Source organism: Oreochromis aureus, linkage group 10 (assembly GCF_013358895.1).
Source record: "Oreochromis aureus strain Israel breed Guangdong linkage group 10, ZZ_aureus, whole genome shotgun sequence".
Classification (NCBI taxonomy): domain Eukaryota; kingdom Metazoa; phylum Chordata; class Actinopteri; order Cichliformes; family Cichlidae; genus Oreochromis; species Oreochromis aureus.
Genome location: NC_052951.1, coordinates 5,677,228 through 5,702,218, shown reverse-complemented (window position 1 = coordinate 5,702,218; position 24,991 = coordinate 5,677,228). Strand labels below are relative to the sequence as shown.

The 24,991-nt window shown below is 39.3% G+C and overlaps 1 protein-coding gene across 1 annotated transcript in view; it reads right to left on the bottom strand.

Moving 5' to 3' along the window:
- The window catches only part of opcml (opioid binding protein/cell adhesion molecule-like), a 221,210-nt gene that overhangs the window by 95,543 nt on the left and 100,676 nt on the right, over positions 1-24,991 (bottom strand). The window contains exon 2 of the mRNA XM_031740840.2: positions 20,390-20,625. Coding sequence (XP_031596700.1) covers positions 20,390-20,625 — 236 coding nt within the window. The remainder of the gene's footprint in view (positions 1-20,389; positions 20,626-24,991) is intronic.

Below are 24,991 nucleotides of genomic sequence, written 5' to 3'. Positions count from 1 at the left end.
AACTCCCAGAAATGCATATGCAAAAGGGTAGAATGCAAAAATCTCCAAAATCTCTTACACTCATAATTGTCAGTGCATGTCAGTACACTGCATGCATATAATGAATTTGATAAACAAGAATTTATTGTACAAGTTTCAATTTATTTTGGATTCTCTCTAATTCACAAGCACTCAAAATTATACATTCAGGCTTAATTATAGGCATAATATTACTTAAATCTAAAGTGAGTATGTAGAAAGCCTAATGAGTTTTAGGCCTGAGGAGGAGAGCTGAAGAGGTGACGCTGCAGACTGAGGCAGAGCAATGTGGATGCTTGAGGAGAGGGTGCAGATTTTAGTTACCGGAGGCAGATGTGTACAGGATAATAAACTTTCACTGTAGTCTTTTGCAGTAATTATTTAAAATGTGTTATGTTTTTTGTAACCAGCTGTGACCAGACACTTTAAAATGTAGGCAATCAGCTGTTTAATCTGTTTCACAGTGAGTGATCTGTTTTATACCGTCTTCATTTCAGTGCAACGAATGCCACATGCTATCCAAAATTTATTTATAACTTTTCATAATGCTATTCTTCTTTAATAATTATCATCATCATTATCATCGTTTATTTGTATAGCACTTTAAGAACACACCAGGCAGACCAAAGTGCTGAACAACACAGATCAAAACAACTACCAAATTAAAAATACCATAAAATCATTAAAAAAAAATACAATAAAATAAATAAGAAGGTGTCAGTTTCCTACAGAGTTAAAAGCCAGGGAATAAAAATAGGTTTTCAATCTGGACTTAAAGACCTGCACTGATGACGCTTGTCTAATTTGGAGGGGAAGGTTATTCCAGACCATCGGAGCTGCAATTGAAAACGCCAGCCCCAGCTTAACACAAAAACTCCTTTCGGAAAGATATGATTTTATCCATGACAATGCCAAATCAGAAATTCCCACACAGTGGTGTAAGCGGGAGATCAGCAGGTTGTGGTCCACTGTGTCAAATGCAGCTGTCATATCCAATAACACAAGCACAGCATATTTACCACGATCAGTAGCAACAAGAATGTCATTCATAACTTTAACAAGAGCTGTCTCCGTACTGTGAAAGGGCTTAAAGCCAGATTGGAAGAGTTCAGACAGTTGCGAGTCATTCAAATAATCCAACAGCTGGGTATGTACAATCCTCTCCAAGATCTTGCTTAAAAAGGGAAGCTTGGAGATAGGTCTAAAATTTGACATAATAGAACTATTAAGGCCAGGTTTCTTAAGTAAGGGGTGTATGACTGCATGTTTAAACCCACTAGGAACTTGACCGGTTAACAGACTAGTATTGATAATTTTCAGGGTATAAGGTCCAATGATAGGAAATACTTTTTGGAGAAAGCGGGGAGTAACAACATCGTTCGGGGAGCCACAGGGCTTAGCATGTAGCACCAACTCCTCTAAATCACGCAGAGAAATCGGTGCAAAAGCAGAGAACAGGCTTGAGCAAGGAGCATGCATGGCCGGATCAACAATAGGTGGGATCAGAGGCCTCAGACTAGCAATCTTGTCCACAAAAAAGGTAATAAACTTATTGCACATAGCCTCAGAGGACGGCAAAAGGTCGTAACCCTCCAAGTTAAGTACAGAATTTATAGTATTGTATAAAACAAGAGGGTTATGAGAGTTGGCCGAAATAAGTTGAGAAAAGTAGGAGTGTTTACCGGTCTTAACTGCCCTCTGATAAGTTTTCCAACTGATCTTTAGGGCTTCCAGGGAGACATGCAATTTATCTTTTTTCCACTGTCTTTCACATTTCCTACATTGTCTTCTAATAGCTCAGGTACGATCTCTTAACCATGGACTAGTCTTAGATTTACATTTTCTTAGCCTCAAAGGGGCAACAACATCAAGCACAGATTTACAAGCAAAGTCAAAATACAAAAGTAGGTCATCTGCAGTGGGCAACTCAGGGGCATAAGACATTAATTTGTCAAACAGTATAGAAAACCATTAGGCAGAATCAGAGCTAAAGGCACGATAATATCGAACAGGTGCAGCCTGATTTGCAAAAGCGTTAGAAGGAGCAATATCAAATAAGATAGGCATATGATCAGAGAATACTGCATGTTAAACACGTACATTGCAAACAGATAAACCATGAGATAAAACTAAGTCCAGTGTGTGACCACATTCTTGAGTGGCACCACTAACAGACTGGACAAAATTAAAAGAGTTCACTAAGGCAAGGAAGTCCTTGCCCAGGGGCTTCCCCGGACAGCAAACGTGTATGTTAAAATCACCAAGCAGGAGGATCTGGTCATACCGTGATGCACAATCAGCAAGGAATTCCGAGAACTCGGATAAGAACACCTTGTTATATTTCGGGGGGCGATAAACAATCGCACTTAACAACGAAGGCGAGTGGCCCAGTTTACACAAACAGAGTTCAAAACTGGTGTAGCGAGACGAAGGGAAAAGCTGCTTCAAGTCCAAATGAGCCTTAAAAACAGCAGCAAGCCCTCCTCCGCGACCAGAAGCTCTCGGAACATTAAAAAAGGTACAGTCAGCGGGTACTAGTTCAATGAAAGCGCTTAACTCACCGGGAGGAATCCAGGTTTCAGTCAGGAAGAGCAAATCCAGAACACGAGAAAGAAAAAATTCCTTCAATATGAAGGTCTTGTTTGCCACCGACCTGGTATTTATTAGACCCAGCCTAAGAGGAACTGGGTCCAAAATTTCCGAGGCATTAGCAACCAGATCCACCAGTCGAAGGTTTTACTTGTCAACTCTGCGCCAGCGCAAATGTCGTAGAGGAGAGAGTTTTGCAGGACCATTTTCGAAAGACCCAACAACAGGAACCAACCAGGAGTCCACCGGGTCCAAGGCACGCAATGGCACCAAAAGTCGCAGACAAAAACGGCGGATGTAGCGGAGCTCATGGGGAAAATGAGAAATCCAGGATTTCAGCTTCAGAAGACGACCTCCACGGTTACCCCGTCTCCTGCATCGCTTCCGCAGATCCGGTGACGGTGGTCAGTAGCGGTTTTTGATACGGGCGACACGGGCGGTTGCCCGGGGCGGCATCGTGGTGGGGGGCCGCATCACGGACATTGGCAAAAAAAAAGAAAAGAAAAATTTGCTCGTACTCATGCTGCCCCGACGTCAGCCAGCGCATATTGGGAATGTCATAGGCACCAATCGGTTTTCTAGCGCCCATTTGCTGGGAGTAAGGGTGCCCTCGTTTGCGAGGTGCGCCTGCTGCTTGCGGCACAGGGAGGAGAGGGCGGGGTGGTGGGGGATTCTCTGGCTGGCTGGAGCAGCATCTAATAACCAACTCGCAAAATAAAATAAAATAGAAACAAACCAATAAACACGAAAACACCAGACATTATGATACAGAGTTATAATTTGCACCGATGTTTTTTCGAAATTCTGTATGCGAAAAGTGAGCGCGAGAGCTCTCGGTGCGCCTGCTCGCTGCTGAAGTCAAAGTAAACTTTATTGTCATCTCCGCTACATACAGTCCAGTATATAGAGAGACGAGACGACGAGGCTCCAGTTACAGCAGTGCAAGTAAACAAACAATAAATATAAGAAGAGTAAGAAAATAAATATACACTTTAGGACTAGGGGTAAAGGGATCAATAACAATTTAAAATTTATATTTTACAGTTTGATGATTTAAAGTCTCACACACAACCTGTCGAAAGGGGAGGGGAGCCTGCTTCTTCCAAAGAGAGCACATTTCATTCATAATGTTGTAAATCCAAGCCCATTATGTATTCATGATTTGAATCCTGGGTTGTGCGAAATTCCAGAAATAAACCCTATAGACAAAGTGAATTTGTGAACTAAGGTGTAGGTCTGTTAGGTTATGTTGTGGTGATCCTCGGGTTTGGGGATGGGTTTTCATACTGGAGTGCAAAATTAAAACCAATGGAAGATGGACAAGTAAAAGTTCAAAGTCATCAGGTCCTCAGTTTAGAAAAAAGAGAAAAGAAGAGGAGGAGAAACGAGCAAAAGATACAGGTAAGCAGATATATCATTGGATAATGGCAGGACATGTATCCTGAAACAATCAGAATCAGAATCAGAATGCTTTATTAATCCCTAAGGAAATTATGTCGGTTACAGTTGCTCCAAGAAGAAATGGTAAAAATAGTAACAGTAACAGACTAAACTCCAAACAATACATTATGTTACAGATTTTACACATTTAAGAAATAGCACTAATATATGCATATCACTCAATTATAAATATCAAGGATTAACAGAGGTGATTATAAATAAATATCAAGAAAATTGACGAAAATATTCCAGAGTAGAAAAGAGCGTGTGTAAAAAGGATGTAACTATTGCAGTGTTCACAGTGTGTTAGATGGAGGAGTTGTACAGGGAGATTGCCACAAGCAGGAATGATTTCCTGTGTCGGTCAGTGGTGCTTTTTGGTAATCTCAGTCTCTCACTGAACGTGCTCCTGTGACTAGCCAGCATGTCATGTCATGGAGTGGGTGGGAGGTATTATCTAACATTGTCTTTATCTTGGACAACATCTGCCTCTCATACACCATCCTAACGGAGTCCAGCTCCATCCCCACAACATAACTGGCCTTGTGGATCAGTTCATATAGTCTGTTGGCATCTGTGACCCTCAACCTGCTGCCCCAGCATGTAAAGGCATAGAGGATAGCACTGACCACAACAGAGATACAACAAGATAACATCAATTAGTAGGGATAGTGAAGTGTCACTTGGCTATGATAGTAGACAGTAGACACTGATGTAGCTTACTGAATCTTTTGGACTGTGTTCAGCACAATATTAATTAGTCATTGTCAGTTGTTGATTTGTCCTATTCTCATTGTATGACGAATTATAATGGCTGTTTGGTAGCTGTTTGCATACTATACATACTCTCTCTCTTCATATATGTGTGTGTTTGTGTGTATGTTTCTCTGGTGAAATTCAGTATGGTTCCGACAACAGTTTTATGTTAATGGACAATCCTTAATATGTTATATCCTTAACGCACCCACGTTGGTAGGCTGTGGTTGCAGTATTTGCCGTAGCAGCATCCCAAACATGAAAGGCAGCTGAGGATTGTGGCAGTGGGCATGAAGATACCACTCACCAGTCCATGGACGCTTTCATCAACAGCATAGTAAAAGTGGACTACAGCGCTGCCGTACTGATACTGCGCTACCCCTACGTAGTCCAGAAAGTAGAAGCAATAATGAGCAAGGTCAGACTTTCCTCCCAGTAAGTGAGCTACAACACTGAATGCAGAGTAGGTCAAAGAGGACAGGACGAGGATGAGCAGGGGCCACGAATGACGGTCACTGATAAAGTCCACAGTCTCAGTAAGCTGGCACAATTTAATCAGCAACACTAAAAATGCCACCAGGTGAGTCCAAATGTTTAGGGTTTCATTGTGGCGCTGAAACAAGGACAGGAAGTAGTACCGCCACTTTTGGTTGAGCGGGGGCGCCAGAGGAGTGTTTGCCCAGGGTGCCAAACAGGCTAGGACCGCCACTGACGATGGTAGGGAACGCCAGTACGGTGGTATTGGTTCCAGATAAGGAGGAAAAAAGCCTTGGTTGTCATATTCAGGCCGGTCAGACATCCGGATGGATAAACCTATCTCCAATAATGTCTGGCGATCATAGGAAAAAGTACAACAGACATGTAATGCAAAGTTAGCTAAAAACAATAAAACAAAACAAATAAAGGAGAGCGATAGACGGCGTGCCGAACACACAGGCGCCATCTTGAGTCACTCACTTGACTCCCACTTGACTCTCTAAAATTATATTTTAGATGTGTTGTTATGTTAATTGTTGTACCCGTTGTTTATTACTTTATTCTAATGAAATAAAATTAAATAATTTCTGTAACTGATAAAACTAATAAAAATGCATCCAAAATGCTTATTTTGTCAAATTTCACTTAAAAGGAGAAAAAATTAATGAAGATTAACAACTTAAGTCAAATGACCCCCTCCTGGTGGTTGGATGGAGTTTCTTAAATCTTATTTCTTAATTCCAGCTTCACAGACAGTTTCTGACAATTATTTTAGAGTAAGGCTTCATGGTGTAAATTAGCCTTAATATTTGTAGTGTTTCATGTCCACTTTAAACCTTATCACTGTACAAAGCGGGAGACATATTTTCTCTAAGTGGAGAAGCAGATGAATAAACTCACTACACTGTACTGGTTCTTTGCAGTGAACTAGCTGAATGCCTGTGCAACAAAGCAATGGGAAAATCGTATCACCCTGGTATACTAGTATACCTAGTATACTCCATAACAGAGACGAGTTGAATGTGACTTAGAAGAGAAAGAGGAATTCTGTAGTAAGTTGGGGTAGAGAGTATGCCTAGGGGGGGAGAGGGGTGACTGAAATAGATTTAGTGTACAACACTAGAGGCCAACTTCAATACCATAGCGCAAGTCACCATCAGGTGCAGGATCTACCAAGGAGATGCTCTGTCTCCACTTCTGTTCTGCATAGGCCTGAACCCCCTCAGTGAGATCATTAACAAGAATGGCTACGGATACTGACTATGGAATGGAGCAGTTGTCAGCCACCTCCTGTACATGGAGGTGTATACCAAGAGTGAATGAGACATCGATTGACTGATCCACACCACCAGGATATACAGCAATGACACGAAATGTCATTCAGACTGGAGAAGTGTAGTCGGATGGTAACAAAGAGAGGGAAAGTAGTCAAAACTGAGGGGATCGAATTACCAGAAGGCAACAGGGAGTCAGCTGAACAGTAAGAACAAGATTTGGGCTATCAACTCCTATCCATGATCAGGTACCCTGCTGGGATAATAAGCTGTCCAAAGGAGGAGATAGAAGCCACTGACATCAAGACCTGGAAGCTCCTGACCATGCATGGAGGGTTTTTACCACAAGTCCAGCACCCCGAGGCTGTATGCTAAGCGGAAGGAAGGGGGCTGGGGACTAACGAGTGTCAGTACCACGGTCCAGGATGAGACAACGAACATCAATGAATACATCAGGAAGATGGCCCCAACCGACCGCGTGGTCAGTAAATATCTCAGGGAGCAGAAACCTAATATTACTCTAATGTTACCCTAATATTATCACTTTACCTGTATTTCCATGTTATAACCCCCAGTTCTTGGGCTCTTATTATCCTGTTACATAAATTTCAGGGTAATATTACTCAACTGTAAACACTGCTCTTACCATGATATTACTTGGATAATAAGTTGCTATTAATTTGGTAAATTAATGTTAATAACTATAACCCCAAATTACCCCATTAGTATGTTCTTGTTTCCTGCTTCTTATCCTACTATTACCCCTTTACTACTGAGCTGTAATAGAAAGTGCTACTATTCTGACCAATTGCAACAGCACATTTCATGCACATTGACACATTGATGCATTTTAAAATTAGGATTACATTAGGATCACAGTAAGGGAGGAAGTCAAATGATGCAGCAAATACATTTTCTATTAAAAGTAGAAACAACTAGAGAATAGACAGAGTTTCACAGAAAAAATAATGAGAAATAGGGTATTGTTTTCTTTTATACATGTACATGTGGCTGCTTGTAATAAATTAAAGCAGTAGAATCAAAAATATCAATTCAGTAGTTACAAGGTTGAACCCAAATTACTCTGTTCTATCCATAATGTGAATCCTGGTGCCTTGCCTGCATAGAAGCAGTAGGTACCTCATTTAGAACATTTTGAACTGCACTTTGGAGCAGTGTTTCAAAACACAATCCCAGTGCTTCGGGAGCTTGACAAAGTGTTGAAACGTTACTATAGAGTGTCACATTCCTAATAATAACAACACAAAGAAACCTGGTATAGTAGGTGAAGCAATGTTACCTTAGCAATGGAAAATCAGTGATGGGCAAAATGAGGCTTTGTGAAACACTAAATGTTCAAAGCAACATCACAGCAGCTTTTACCGAATGCAAAATTGGACATGTATCTAAAGGCGTTTAGATACTTTAAACACTATTGCTGTCGTTATCTCGCTCATAAATGTTTGAATATTTCATTTAGGCTTTTACACATTTTTCCCCAGACGAAGTTACTTATCTATCTAATACAGTTTTGTTGAAAGTAGAAAAAATTAAATAGTGAGAGTTAGAGCTGAAAATTTTGGCTGTTTTCTTTTTCTTTTTGAAAGCACATGTGGTTTCTATTGAGATAATTAAATGAATGTACAGCGCAGTACCACTCTCCCTTTGCTGATATCAGTCACTAGAGCTCACTTTCTTTCTCCCTTTCTATCATCTGTATGACAGCAGTAATGTTTCCTCTAAGCTGCGCACGTGCGCAATTGCGCACTGTTGGCAAGGTCTCTGCGCAGAGAAAATCTGTGTTGCGCACACAAAAAGAATTCTAACCTGAATTGAAATTAAAGTAAATATGTGCCGACACCGGTCTTTTAGCTAGCAAAGCGGCGTGGCTGATGTGGAGTGAAGCCATGTTAATGACAACGTGTTCAACCACTGGAGATGTGAGCAGGAGAGACGGAACAATTGACAGAAAAAGTGTAGACTTTATATCAGCTTTTAAATTGTGTTGATAGGCCACGTAAAACCAGAGTTATGATAAAAAAATATATGCAATGTTTGGTTTTCTTCCTGAATACTATCGTTATTTATATTTACTACGGGGAGAAACGGTAAAAACGGCGTTTTATAAGGAAAACGCTCGAAAACACTCTCCGCTTGTGAGCAAAGACGAAACCAAAACACCCCACCCTTTCCTATTGGTCGAAAAATGTACCATGTCGACCAATCAAAACATGGCATTTAGTTGTTAAGAAACGGGAAGAAGTTTTAGGAGTGACGGCGGTGTTTTGAGATGTGAGAGATTTGCAACGTTTAGCTCAAATCTTGTGTAGTTAGTGTGTAGTGTAGTCAATAGTTTTGTTGTGTGTGTCAGAACAATGAGGCGGCTGCTGAATGTTACAGGTGTTACAGGAGTGATACACCTCCTGCTGTCAAGCCTGCAGATATCAGGCTGTTGTTCTCCTTTATCTCATAGTGGACAGAAATTATTTTTTGGAGTGGCACAAATAATTTGTGTGGCATCAAATTTGACGCAGAACAGCTGATTGTTCTGTAAATAGTTTGAAATGTTTATTTAAAAAAAACGCCTTGGCTGCATTTTTAGGTAAACAGCTGCAAAACACTTTGTTGTTTGCAAAACTCAGTTACTTTTTTGAAGAAGTAACTATATAAATAATTGCCCAACATTGGTCATTATATACTGTATTTTGCAGACAGAGAGTTACAGGACTCTCTCCCAGACCACACACTCATACTCATAATACAAGTCAGAGCTTTATAAAAAAAAAAAAGAAAGAAAAGAATGTTGTGTTTTCAAAATTGGAGTTCAAGTTATTTTTACTTCCAATAGTGTTAACATACTACACAGGTCATGAACAAGATTTTTTTTAAGTTTTCATTGTAAAGCAGCTAATTAAAAGTAGTCTAACATAAATGTAAATGCTGTAATTTGATTATTTTAATAAACCATGTAACTTGGATGGATTCGACGCTGGCGTGACCACAGTGCACACGTCTAATGTCGCTCACAGTGGTTCAAATGGTAAATGGTAAATGGCCTGCATTTGTATAGCGCTTTACTCAGTCCCTAAGGACCCCAAAGCGCTTTACACTACATTCAGTCATTCACCCATTCACACACACATTCACACACTGGCAATGGCAAGCTACATTGTAGCCACAGCTGCCCTGGGGTGCACTAGGCGAGGGACTGCTCAGGGAGTTTGTGTGTTCGCTCAGACACATGAAAAATTAGAGGGAACATTGGACAGCAGTCATTGAAATAAGTCAATATTTATTTAAATACACTTTGGATTTTAGTTTTTAAGTGAGTGGATAGTCTACATCAGTTTTCACAGTACACAGCAAAAATATTAATGTGACAGTGAGTATTTTTTTCTTTTATACATTATATACACTTTATACACTTTTCTATAATTACAAAGTTCAGCACAAATTGCTGTTGCATCCAGACTGGGAATCCTGGTGCCTCACCTGCCCAGAAGGAGCAGCCACCTGTTCAAACTGGAGTGAAACACACCAAAACTAAATCAACCATGGTCACATGACCTGGGTGTTTTGAAACATCTACGTTTGGAGATCTTGGGAAGGTATTGAAATGTTAAGCATCCCATTCCTAGCAAATCATATGCATTAAAAATAATATACTGTGGTGTTTAAAATGTACATTTATTAGAAAAATGGTGAATATGAAAGTGTTTTAACTGCTCAATCACTTTGTCACACCCATATGTTTTTATGTGCCACTACTTCATGTCCTTAACTTTGTCTTCTCTCTCTTCTGTTGAGTTCTCTCTGTCTTTCTCTTTTACATCTTCTTGTTCCCTCCTTGGGCCAGATTTTGCGTGAGGTCTCCTCCGATTTAAAATTTCTTTTTCCCCATCATTGCCAAGTGCTTGCTCACAGGGTAACATTAGATCATTGGTGTTCTCCCTCTATCATTGTTGGGTCTTTACCTGAATGTTGTTGTGAAGTTGCAAAATATATCAAAAACACATAATCAGTCTTATTTCTGACTCTGAAAAATTACAACACTCAGTCTGGCATTATTATTTATATATTTTTTTCCATTTAAAAAATAATAAATACTAAAAACATTACATGGGTGTATTACACTTCATGGACACAGATTTATATCCAAGTTCATGTTTTCTTTGCAACAACAATATGAGTGCTATCCAGGCGCACTTGCTGTTTGTGTTCTCACAGGTGAAGCAGGCTGTGAGCAAAAAGGTTGGATGAAGTTGAATACTGATCAGAGGAATGAGGCAATTCACTGTGTTCCTCCCAGCAAGCCATAATATCTGATCTATGTGTATGTCTTTTTAAACAAGCTGTGCCAGTCACAGAGTGTGATGAAAATGGCTCATCAAGTACGCAGCAGAGATCAGACCAGTGCCTGTGAGAGGAAAATAACTGTTTTATGGAATGTTCTGAATAATGAATAATTATATATCTGCAGCTAGAGCTTTTCATCGCCTTTGCATTTAAATGTTTAACACTGACCCATGTATTATTATAACTGTTAAGGGAAGAGCAAGTCTGGGTTTTGCACATATCATAACCAGAATCACCGGACCCATTAAATACGTCAGCTGATGTGTCTTTGGACCGATTCATCTATCACAAAATTACTTTACACTAAGGATACATTATATGCAAGATATTCATATTTCGTATTTATATCTTGAGCATAAATTTAAATTTAATACTCTGAAATCCCACACTTTCCATAAAAAAGGTACCTTCAGTGTCTTTAGATTTAACTGATTTGAGAAGAGATTAAACAACAACAAACATTTGATCCATAAACATCTGAAGTAATACATTTTAGAGCTATAACTGTTTTCAACAGCAGTGTTTATGACTATATGAAAATCTTATTTTATTGCTCTAATACAGCCTGCAGTTATCTAGATTTAGACAAATAACCCAGGAGGAAAACTTTTAAAACAAAAGTTGTCAGGCCATGCTTCAGGCATGGCACCTCAGCCTAAGGGTTGAATACATTAGGACTCTAACATGGCTGAGAGTGTAACCACAATGGTCAATTAGTGGTACTGTCTGGAACTGATTTGAAAGGCAGATATTCAAAAATTTGCAGCATTTGGACAGAGTAGCAACGCATTAGTGTTGTTAATTTCTCATTTGGTCTTTTCTTTTTTCTATTTTACAAGCATCTTCGTGTAGTGAGTTGCAGCTAGACAGAGTATTCTATGAATAGCTAAACTTTTTGACACCAGAGGGACCTGAGAGATCTGACCCAGGGAATGCCTGTTTCAGCAAACCCTTGTAGCATGGCATCAAAGAAAAGCTGACTTGAACGGCATAAAATGGTTCATACAGCCAAACTAGAGTTGTGAAAAATCTATAACTACAGGCAACACACTAGGTCCTCTAGAGGCCTGCTCTGTTTTTATCATGAAAGCCAAGATAACCTGATGGATGAGCCAAAGACACAAATGGAATGCATAGAGAGCAAGCTATGTGCACTTGCTGTGCCGAGAGTTTCAACCCGCTATGTGCCAAGGGAAGTACAGGGCAGCTTAGGTAAGAAAAAACAGGGAAAAGAAAACATTTTTTTAAGACTGTTGACCAATACAACTGACATTTCAAGGGGCTTTCAACAAGTTATTTAAAGCCCTGATCATTTCAGTGACAAAGTTTTGTCCTCTACTGGTGTCAGAGAAACCAGAGTCTCTTAAAATTGTAATAATTTTAATTTATCCATTGATATTCATGTGGAATCAGGTCATAGATGTAGTAGTCTAAAAGTCCTTGGTTTGCCACCTTTCTGTGGCTGGAGCTATGCTACTGGATACATAAAGTTCAGGTAGGGTGTCTTACTGTCTGGCCCCCCGTCTCAAGGGGTGAAAAGGAAAATTTGAATACCAGGTACATATTGAAATGTTGTGGTGCTTTGGTAACTTTTGATTACTCTTATGATGGCTTTGGTATTATGAAAATGAAGATGTTCTGGTCAACAACCACTTTGGCCAAAGTAGGACCTCCTTGCCACTTTGTGGTGTTGTTTCTAAGTGTTCAAACACATGCAATTACACTGAAAAAGGATGCTGCAGTCAATAACAGGGAAGTGGCAAGACTATTTGCTCATCAAACAAACAGAAGTGAGGTCCTTAAAGTTGGGACCATAGTTTAACAACCACTTGATGTTAATTTAGAATCCTTTCCTGCTACACTACACATTACAAAGCACTTCAAGATGCTATTCTTTCTTGCAATTTAACTGCAGTCTGTCCACCTCCTGTGTGCAGTCACTGTGGAAGCAGATGCCCTATATTCCTGAGGGTATTAGCTGACAAGGTCACATAGCTGATTGATGTTAACCTCCAGCATCCTTTCCTTTGTACAGGTTCACCACCAATCTCCATTCTGGAGGTGCTACAGAAAGGAGTACCCATGGGGCCTAAAAACTTCTCTAAAACCTCTTGTGGATTTCCTGGTGATTCTTTGTCATAAAGGGAACAGTATCTACTGTATTCACTCATCTGTAACTTCAGGGTGTAACTTCAGTTTGTGTCCCTTCCTAGAAAACAACACACAACTCTTAACAAAGTTTAGTAAGTGTTAACTTGGCATTTCATCTCATTGGGTGTTGGAATAAGTATGTAAGGTGTTTCACTGCATAACCAATAAAATGCATACTTGCTTAGATTAAAGTCAACATTATCAGTTTTGCTATAATACTCACACAACCAATATTATGCATGACAGTCACAGAAAAATTTGCTTAACAACCACTGGAAGAATTATTACACTAGGGTCTAGGTCTCTCTTTTTCCATCTTTCATAGAAGTTCTGTGACAGTGTATTTTGTTGAATTGCAAAAGCAATAGTTTTTGTATCCAGTGGACACTCAAGAATGGAACCTCATCTGAAGCAGATTCAAATTCACAATATGTGAGCGCTGAGAAATAGATTTTACAGTTAGCTAGAAACAACATGTACTGTATCATATCTTCCCAGTCACTTAATCTTTTTTCCACCACAAACTTTGTTATTTAAAACACTTAATTAAGGATGGTAGTATTTAGCAGGGGTTTTTCTTCTTAGAAATATATAAACAAACCCTGAAAAAGACCAGGGACATGCATTACTGTTGGGGCAGTATCAATAAAGCAACACAAAGACTACATAAAATATACTGAATGAATGTCTAGCAGTTGTCTGTCAGCTATCTTGTATCCACGTTAATTTAAACGACCAGCTTCACTAGATGACCTCTGAGCTGAGCGGGAGTAACACTGTGGATACAGAGCAGCGCTAATGATGTGGACAAGTAGAAGTTTCCGGCAAGTAAACCCCCCCACACCCACCCCCCAACACACACACACACACACACACACACACACACACACACGAAAAAACTAAACTTTCTTGGCAACAATATGGTGTAAGTACAGTTAACTGCCGGCAGTGAAATACAGAAATATTCTGGTGCAGTTGTCTCCTGAGTACAAAAGAAACAGGGAACAAACAGTGCTTGACTTACATTGATCATATTGCTAAGATAATTTAAGTCTATTGTGAAGTCATGGGTGGGAGCCAGCCAGCTAACCAGCTACCCGCCCACTCTTGCTTGGTTCATTTCAATAAATTTAATAAAACTTTGCCTCAACTGTTTAGGGATTAGAGCAATTTTTATATATAGTTTGCCATTTTTGAAGACTCAAGAGTAATTATATTTTTTTATAATAATCGATTTCTTAAATTTAAAATACATTGGGGTGGTGCAAAATTACAAAAACTGCGTTCTTGTCCAAATAGTTACACATATATTTGGGTTTGTACAGTGGAATACTTTGCTATAATGCAGCTCTTTCTGGATGAATACTACGCACCTCCTGGGTTAACAGGTTTATCATAAAATCCCAAACATTTGTCTATACATAGATTCCAGTAATGCCTAACAAATGACCTCAACCCTGTTTCAAAAACTATTAAAAAAAAGAAAAAAAAATTACACACATGCTTACTGAAAAATGGTCTGCTAAGTCACACCTCCTCATCACTCATCCTAAACACAGGAACGCCACAGGGTTGTGTGCTTAGCCCCCTCCTTTATTCCCTGTTCACACACGACTGCATTGCTAAACAAAAGTCCAACACCATTATCAAGTTTGCAGATGACACAACCATCATAGGCCTCATCGCAGACAACGATGAGACGGCCTATAGAGAGGAGGTGATGGCACTGTACAAGTGGTGCCTGGAAAATAACCTGTCTCTCAACATCAGCAAAACTAGAGAAATGATAGTGGACTACTGGAAACGACCAGTCAGGGAACACCAGCCCATCCACATCAATGGTGTCAAGGTCGAAAGGGTCAGCAACTTCAAATTCCTAGGAGTCAACATCACCAAGGATTTCTCCTGGACCCTTCACACAGACACTGCTATCAGGAAAGCTCGCCAGCGACTCTACTTCCTGAGGGGGCTGAGGAAGTTTGGCATGAACACTAACAGCACCTCAAATTTCTACAGATGTGCGATTGAGAGCTTGCTGACGAGCTGCATTACAGTTTGGTACGGAAGCTGCCCTGCCTGCAGCTGGAAATCACTACAGAGGGTGGCGAAGGCAGCAGAGCACATCACTGGCATGAGGCTTCCTGCCATTCAGGACATCTATCTTCAACGGTGCCTCTGCAAAGCACACAGCATCATCAAGGACCACCCAGCACATCAGCTGTTCTCCTTGCTATCATCTGGCAGACGTTCCAGGAGTCTATCTGCTCGGACTACAAGACTTAAAAACAGTTTTTACCATGAAGCCATAGGACACCTCAACCACAACACTTAAACACACACACCACACTCCACAGGATGCACTCAGAAGCTGTCCTACAGTTTCAGAAGTACATTGTACACTCTGCACTGGTCACTTCATTCTTATTAGTATTTAAACAAATAAAACCTTACTCCGTGCAATACTGTACTAACTGCCACTCAAAATTTTGTACTGTTCAGTTTGTATTGCTGCTCACTCCTGCCACTTTATCTCATGTGCAATATCCCATTTCCCCCCCACCAAATTACATGTCAACGGTTACATTCCTATTTAAGATTCCCTTTATCTATTCACAAGTGTGTACTATATTTTTGCTCTTACTATTTTTTACTTACTATACTGCTGAGTGACTGTCTGCTGCTCGTCAAATACATTTGATTGCAATGTTGACCCTGTGCAATGTTGACCCTGTGCTAACCCTGTGCATATGACAAATAAAACTGAAACTGAAACTGAACTGAAGTCAGGTGCTTTAAGCACTTTTTTTTATCAGCCAGAAGAAGGTAAAATGGAGAAAAAGGATCAAGTAAAGACCTATAAAATTAAAAAAAATAACCCACATCCATATCTACAATCTGTGAGTCTTTCAGCAGACAGCAGTGAAGGCTGATTCCCCAAAAGAAGAGTGATGGAAAGGTTACAGTCTTTAGTTGAAGATATCCTTGTTGCTTTGATAGATTCTCTGGGGCGAAAATATAAAAAAATTAAGCAATGGAGGAGGTGCCAAACCATTTAAATCTTAAAACACCACATACATATTGGAAAATAATTAATTAAATTAAAATAATTGTCTCTCCTGATGTTCCTCATGTACCAGTCTATACTAGATCTGATTGTAATGACTTTTTAAACTATTTTGTTAATAAGGTCGCTGCTATCAGGTCTAATATTTCTCCATCATCCTCTCAGTATCACACTGACACGTTGCTTACCTCTGACACCTGGTCCTCTTTTACTCCTGTTACCTTACAGGACATCAGTGCTCTGCTTGGTCAGATGAAACTGACTTCAAGCCACCTTGATGTACTTCCTCCATCATTTTTCATTAGTGTGTTTGACTCTATTGGCCCCTGTATTCTGGAAATAATTAATACTTCTCTTTATACTGGCTCAGTTCCCAGCTATTTTAAACAAGCTATTGTTGAACCAATATTAAAGAAACCAAATTTGGACCCATCTCTTCCAAGCAGTTACAGGCCAATATCAAAATTACCATTGGTGTCAAAGATCTTAGAAAAAACAGTTGCAGTACAACTTAACAACTTTTTGGAGAAGAACAATGTTCTGGACATTTTCCAGTCTGGTTTCCGCAAATTGCACTCCACTGAAACCGCTTTGCTTAAAGTATCTAGTGACATTTTGATGGCAGCAGACTCTGGAGAGTACACCGTTCTGGTTCTGCTGGATCTCAGCTCTGCTTTTGATACTGTTGATCACAGCATCATGATAAATAGGCTGAAGGACTTGTTCGGGATTACTGGTGTTGTTTTAAAATGGTTTATGTCGTATCTGTCTGAGAGATCCTTTACTGTCTGTATCAATCATGTGTTGTCTGAAACGTCAGTTCTGCCTTCTGGGGTACCTCAAGGATCTGTTTTAGGTCCTATTCTCTTTTGCTGTATATACTCCCTCTAGGCCAAATTATCAAACGTTACAGTAATATTTCTTATCATCTCTATGCTGATGACATTCAATTATACTGTTCTTTCAAAGCTTCTGAGTTTTATAAATTGTCTTGTTTAAATAATTGTCTGTCAGAAATCAAACAATGGTTAAATGACAATTTCCTCCAGTTAAATGCAGATAAAACAGAAACCTTGATTATTGCACCTGATCACATGCTCTCAGAAATTCAGCAGCATATCAGTTTTTAGACCCTTCATTTCAGTCGAGTCTCAGAAACTTAGGTGTTATATTTGACAGTTCAATGTCTCTTGAGAAACACTCTAAACAACTTGTCCGGAACTGTTTTTATCATTTAAGAAACATTTCTAAACTCAGACTACTGGTGTCAAAGACAGAACTTGAGCTGATTATTCATGCTTTTATCTCTTCTCGTTTGGATTATTGTAACGGTCTTTTTACGTGTCTCAACAAATCAGCTCTGGATCGCCTTCAGTCTGTACAGAATGCAGCGGCAAGACTTTTAACTGGTACAAACAAGAGGTCTCACATTACTCCAGTTTTGGCTTCTCTTCATTGGTTGCCAGTAAATTTTAGGGTTCATTTTAAAATTTTAGTTGTAACTTTTAGAGCTCTGCACGGTGAAGCTCCCCAGTATATCTCTGACCTGTTGAAACCTCATGCTTCATCCCGAGCACTTAGGTCTTCAGGTCAGAGGCTACTGGTGGTCCCACGTACTAGGTTTAAAACACGTGGGGATCGGGCTTTTCAGGCACTGGCACCTAGGCTGTGGAACTCCCTGCCGTTGTCTTTACGCTGTCTAGACTCTACTGACTCCTTTAAAAAGCAGCTGAAGACATTTTTATACAAACGGGCTTTTAATTAATTTTAACTTGTATGTCTGATCTTATTGTGAAGCACTTTGTGATTTTTATCTGTGAAATGCTGTACATTTCACCAGAACACCCTTTGTGTTGTGCAGAAGTCAGGTTGGCACACAGCTGTTGGAATTCATTTTATGGCAAGAACCAATAAACTATGTAAAGAGAAATGACAGTCCATCATTACTTTAAGCGCTGAGGGTCAGTCAGTCTGGAAAATTGCTAAAACTTTGAATGTGTTCCCAAGTGCAGTTGCAAAAACCATAAAACGCTACGACAAAACTGGCTTACATGAGGACCGCCCCAGGAAAGAACGATCAAGAGTCACCTCTGCTGCTGAGGATAAATTTATCTGAGTCACCAGCCTCAGAATTCACAAGTTAACATGGATGGACAAGGTCACCAACAATACTGATGCGGGGATACAAGGCTGGATGGATTAATCTCTTCATATTGATTACACCAAGTTCTAACTCTTCAATTGAAAGGTTGATGCAGAAATCAAGACTCATCAGACCAGACAATGTTTGTCTTCTATGATCCAAATCTTTGTAAGCCTTTGAGAACTATAGACTGATTCTCCTGTTCTTAGCTGACAGGAGTCCATTTCATTTCTGATACATTTATATAGTGACAATTTACAGCAACACAGATAAAGTGCATGGACAAGAATTGAGACAGCAAGGGAAGTCTGGAATGCATCCTGACACATTCTGTTCAAAAGCACATGAGCATGCTTTTGAAAACATAAGTGCTGCAAATGATAGATCACTGACTGGTGCAGCCCTTAGAGGCTTTGGCCCAAATGGTGATGGACCTGGCCATCATGCACATGGAGCAGGCAGTGGTGCGTCGCCAACAGTCGGACCAGCTACAGGATCAACCAAAGCACCAAACCAAAATCTGGTCTCCACCTGGCCCTGGTGTTGACGCTCTGGGTCTACTGCCACCGACACTGCCAGCTTGGAGACAGTGGTGACCCTTGGAGAGGACCATCTTGCAGCTTGGCGAGGTAGCCAGTAGGGCTGCTATGACCCAGCCCCAAGGAGGAGGCTTCTGTGCCAATGTCCTCTTTCTCCAACTAACCCCTTCTCCTCTGCTGTTTCTCCCAGTCCCAGTGGCAACGAATACTGTGGCCCATCTGTTGGGAGTCACACAAGCATCAGGGAAGGAGTGCTGGAGGTGTGGGCAGGATACATCCACTGTGAGGGCTCACTGCTCAGGATCAGCTGTTCCATGTTGCAAGCTCTCTGAAACCCTCCCCTGGACCAGGAGGGATGTACAGTGTACCGGAAAGGTGCCAAGGAGGTATACAACAGGCTATAGTGGACTTGGGCTGTTACAGGACATGGTTTGGCTTTGGACATTGTTGGAGACAGAGTGAGTGGAGGTTAGGTGTACATGGGGACATAGACAAATATCTTATAGGGCTGCTAGAAATTAGATAGGGGCAAAACGGATAGAATCAAGGCTGCAAGTAGTTCCTGCCTGACACATCCTTTAATTCTGGGAACAGTTTTGTAGGGGTTAAATAACTTGTTGGGACTTGTGTGAGGATGCGTTCACAAATGGTAAAACTTGTGATGCCTGTGCTGTGCTCAGTGTCAACACAAAGTTGTTCGACCTGAGTTATTGTTCGGCCAGAAGCCACAGCGGGTGTTGGACCTAACTAAAGAAAACTGGGATGAAGGTCCAAGCCAAGCTAGGAATAAAATTCACTACATTCTGGACCAGAGAGCAAAGCTACACAAACTGGGAAGTTCTCATGGAATAATTTGCTCCAGTCCCAGGAATGTCAGCATCTCCTGTACAACAGAGAGGCTCGTCTCAGGCAATTTTCAACGGGACAGTGCTTGTAAGTGCTTGTATTGCTTGCTTTATCCAACCCACCAAGTAGCAACGGCTCTTGGTGGTCACATGGCAAGTAAGAGACATTAATTATGAAGTGGTATGATCAGACAGGGGCGGTGCCACACAAATCCATCACCTCAACCTCTTTAAAGCATGGAGAGAGCCTAAAATTGGTTCTCTGATGAGCTTGATTAAGAAAAGAAATGATTTGGAGGTGGCAAATTCAAAGTTATAACAAAGATAAAATCCATAGGAAAGTACAACTTGGAGTTGTGCTTCCATGTCTGTGAAAGAATATGCTTGTCCATTCTTTGATTAAAACCATGACCTGATGCTTCCCTGCATCAGTTAAGATATATTGAGATATCATATTGAATTATGCAGTCTGAAAACACGCACTGTTAATTTATGATTTCAAGGAAGTGGCTATCATGAAGTTAAACTACTGTTTTTGAAGATCATGTGAATTATTTTTCAAAGACCCTGCAATACTTTTCCCAAGGAAAATAAAAAAATAGAAATAATTAAATAATTCTTCCTAGACAATACAAAAACACAAGAAACAATTAGCCCTGATCCTGTATGACACTTTTGATATTTGTTGGAGCTAAATCTAGTTCCTGACAGAACTGGCAGCAGTAGCTGCATCTTACCTTGAACAATGAGGTGCACTTTCGTGGATTGTGGTTTCTTGTTCGTGAGTATAGAGCATACATAGGGCCCTTCATCATGGACATCAACATTTTGGATTTTGATGCTGTACTCTGTAACTGCTGTGTTTTCCAACAAGATGACACGAGGATCCAGAGACCACTTTTCACTCCCTGCAAATAAAATAGTGGTGCGATTGAGCCATGCCACTCGTGAGACTTTGCTGTCCACATTGCATCTGGCAGGCAGAAAGAAAGAGAAAGAAAGAAAAACATATTACAAGTTTATCCCTGGACATTAGTTTTAACTTTCAAGAAACCTCAAACAAATTAGATTAGATGACAATTCATATTATAACATGAGGTGTTATTTGTTGCTTATGAAATATCTATGCCATATTTCCTTTCTTAAACCAAGTGGATGACCTGAATGCAATCTTCTCAAGAAACTTCATCACAAATCATCACGTCATAAACACTTTGGAGGACATTTTCCCCTTTGTTTAACAAGCCTTTCACAAGCATGCCATTAATAAAATATTTTAATATAATATTCATATTATAATAAAAAAATATTATATTATGTTAAAATATTATTAACATCTTCAAATATGATTTTATATTAAATTAAATTGTAGTTGATTGATTGATTATTTTTTCCAGCAAGGTTGCATCCTGTGTTGTCATGTTATTTATCCCAACAAAGCAAGTCTAGTAAAATCTGTGTTGTGAAAGTATGTTTTAGTACTTTTATAAAGGACATAAAAACTTTTACAACTTGATGAAAAAATGGCAAATAACAAAATATCAACAGTATAAACAGCAAAGATGCAAGATTTGCATCAGTTTTTTTTTAAAAATACATCCACTATTCTGTGAAAGATACTGTCATATTTAGATACAAGGGATATTTTGGATTACCTATCTGTACCCCCAATTGTAGGTTGTATTTTGCAACATACAGAAGTTGCAAGTTGAGCTTCTGAGGATAGAAACATGGGTCAAGGATTAACCTTTCTCCATTAAGTCATGGTAAAATGCTTGTTTATTTTCTTTTTCAGCTGCCGTTATTCCAGTTATATTCATGCATAGTGATTGACCATACAAATACAAGGACATTCAGTGTTACTTTTCATTTCATTAAAAAAGAAAAAAATCATATCCATCCATCGATCCATTTTCCACAGCTTGTCTGGGTCCTGGAGTTTATTTATACCCGCTGATAGATATAATCTCTCCAGCATGTCTTGGGTCTGTCCTAGAGCCTTCTCCCTATTCACGTTTAACAAACCTCACCTAGGAGATGTCCATGATACATTCCACTGTATTACTGTAGGGTCTCTACCTTACAATATTTGTTATAATTTGGCTCAGCTTGTGAAATTACATTAAGCCAAAAGACTGCAATTTAGTTAATTGAAAACTTGCGGACATAAACAGCATCATGTGCTTGTCCACATTTTTAACATCATATTTTACCTGGTAGTGATCATTACAGTTACTTGTCAAAATGTTATGTTGCTTTTTGAAAACAGATTCAAAAGTTACTGTTCTCAATAGCAACAAGGCTAACTAATTTTATTATGCTCATTACCTCAATTTAGCTACAATAAAGTAACATTTAGATAAACATGAGTCAGTGGTCATTCCTTGAGTGTAAAAAAGTCAGACACTAGCTATTGGAAACAAAACATCCTCAGGACATTTTCTTTAAGAGGATTACAACTGTAATTAAACTGCTGTCTGATTTATTTGAGCAACTTAAAACAATACATGCTTTAGCATCATTCATGTCAAAGATATCTACTTATTTTTTAATTTAGGGGAAAAACCTGAAAAAATAAAAAATCCTACACTAAAATGTTCTTGGACACTTATAATTTTCAAAGCCACAATATAGTAAAACATTTTCTTGATAGCATCAGTAAAACAGTGCATTGAAATGACATGAAAGTTTATTAGGACCTTTCAAGATAAATATGTGCTTCACATCAAAAATACTAAAAAATATAAAATACACAAAGTTACCTAAAATCAAATTAAAAATGTAGGTCTTTAGTCTCTTTAAAAAAGAGACTATTGAGTTCACAGATAATAATAATAAGAAATTATAAATTTTATTTAAAAGCACCTTTCAAGACACCCACCCAGACTTAACAATAAAATAAAAAGAAAAAAGCAAGTTAAGTTAATTTACTATAAGTTCATAGCTAATATGCAGATTTGAACAGAACAGGTTTTGAGTTGAGATTTAAACTGGGGGAGAGAGCCAGTGTTTCTTATATCTGGGGGTAGAGTCCCACAGCCTGGGAGCAGTGCAACTGAAAGCTCTGCTTCCCATGGTACTGGAGAGAAAAGAAGGCACAGCAAGTTGGATAGAAGAAGAGGATCGAAGTGAGCGGGCTGAAGAGGCAGTGTTTAACAGGTTAGAAAGGTAAGGAGGAGCAAGGTTATGAAGGGCCTTGAAGGTGAGCAGAAGAAGCGTGTATACTATTTGCAATTTCACAGGGAGCCAGTGAAGTTCCTGAAGTGATGTGCTGGTAGGAGGGGGTTCTGGTAATAATGCGGACAGCAGCTTTTTGAACCAGTTGAAGCTTATGGAGGGATTTTTGGGGGAGACCATGCAAGAGAGAATTACAATAGTCAGTGCGGGAGGTAACATGACTATGAACAACAACTGACGCAGACTGGGTGGAAAGAGAAAGACATAATCTGTTAATGTTGTACAGATGGAAATAGACAGAACGGGTGAGATCATTGATATGAGATTTATAGGACAGTGAGCTGTCTAGGATGACACCAAGGCTCTTAACCTGAGATGAAGGGAAAACTGTGGAGTTTTCAATAAATAGTGAGATGAGTAAAAGTGATTTGTCTTCAGTAGGTTGGATTTAGTGCCAATAAGAAGGATTTCCCTTTTATTCTCACTGAGTTTAAGAAAATTAGAGCTGAACCAGGATTTTAATTGGGATAATCATTCTGTAAGAGAAGAAGTTAGGAGGGAGGAATCAGGCCTGCAGGAGAGATATAACTGGGTGTCATCAGCAAAACAGTAAGTAACTAAAGCTAAAATTTAGGGAAAATGGTACCAAGAGGTATATTATTAAGAAAAGAGGGCCTAAGACTGAACCTTGGGGTACACCAGAAGTGACTGGGAATAGACGAGAGCGGAATGATTTAAGTTGAATAAACTGGGAGCGGTCAAGGAGAAATGATTGGAACCAGGCTAGGGATATGTCAGAGACGCCAAGACAGTTAAGTCTGCTTAGATGAATAGAGTGAGACATATTATCAAAGGCTGAACTCAGATCCAAAAGGACAAGAATATTGAGACTACCAGAGTCAATTACATGTAAAAGATCATTAGTAACCTTTAAGTAAAGTGGTTTCTGTACTGTGACATGAGCAGAAGCCAGATTTAAATCTCTCATAGATACTATCATTAATCATGTGTGAATGAAGTTGAGCTGCAACAATTTTTTCAAGTATTTTAGAGATGAAGGGTAAATTAGAAATCAGGTGGAGGTTGTTAAAGTTGTTTTTCAGTATATGAGTGACTGAAGCAATCTTGAATAAAGGAGGAATAATACCAGTGGTGAGTGAAGAGTGAATGATAGAAGAGATGAGTGGAAGAGGCAAGATTTCACATCCTGTAGGCACAATGGGCTTTGATTTACATATTAATTCAGAAATATCAGCTTTATTAGGAGGCTCAAAATGGAGAAAAGGCTCTGAAGAAGGGATAGACACAACATTCGAACTGAGTTGCTGGTAATTGTTATTAATTTTTATCAGTGTTGGGGAGTAATGGAACAGATGTACCGGCATTAAAATAAAAATACAAAATATGAGTAACTGTATTCCATTACAGTTACCATTTAAAAAGGTGATAATTAGATTACAGTTACTTTGTTGAAATAAATCAATTACATGGTGCGCTTTTCCTGTTTCATATGTTAGGCTATCCCCTCTCTAATTTTGGTAATTCCACACATTGCACACAGTAATAGTAATAAATCACACAGCATTGGTACATTCATGTAGTTGTAAAAAGCATGAAAATATAGTAAGTAATCCAAAGTATTCAGAATACATTAATCAGACTGAGTAACTTAACGGAATATGTTACAAACTACATTTTGGGGCATATATTCTGTAATCTGTAGTGGAATACATTTCAAAGGTAACCTTTCCAACACTGATTTTTGTAGTGAAGAACAGCATCAAGGAGTTACAGGTTTCAGATAAATAGAAGTGTGATCATAAAGCGTCAGGGTGTTGAAGAAGTTTGTTGAGAAGTGAAAACAGGATCTTGGTGTTACCCTCATAAGAGCTGATAATACCTGAGTAAAAGCTTTGTTTAGCCTGGTTGGTGGAATCTTTATACTGGAGTACATGACATTTATAGATTTCTTCATCAACAGTTAAACCAGATTTCTTTTATCTAATGTATGCTCTAATTGCCAAGCTTTGGCCTTCGATGCTCGGAGAAACAGGAAGGAAACATAGTGGGTCCAGAGAATCAAACAACAATTATTAAACAATTATTATAATATAACAGCAAATCATTAGGAGTAGAATATCAGTCCGGAACCTGAATATTAT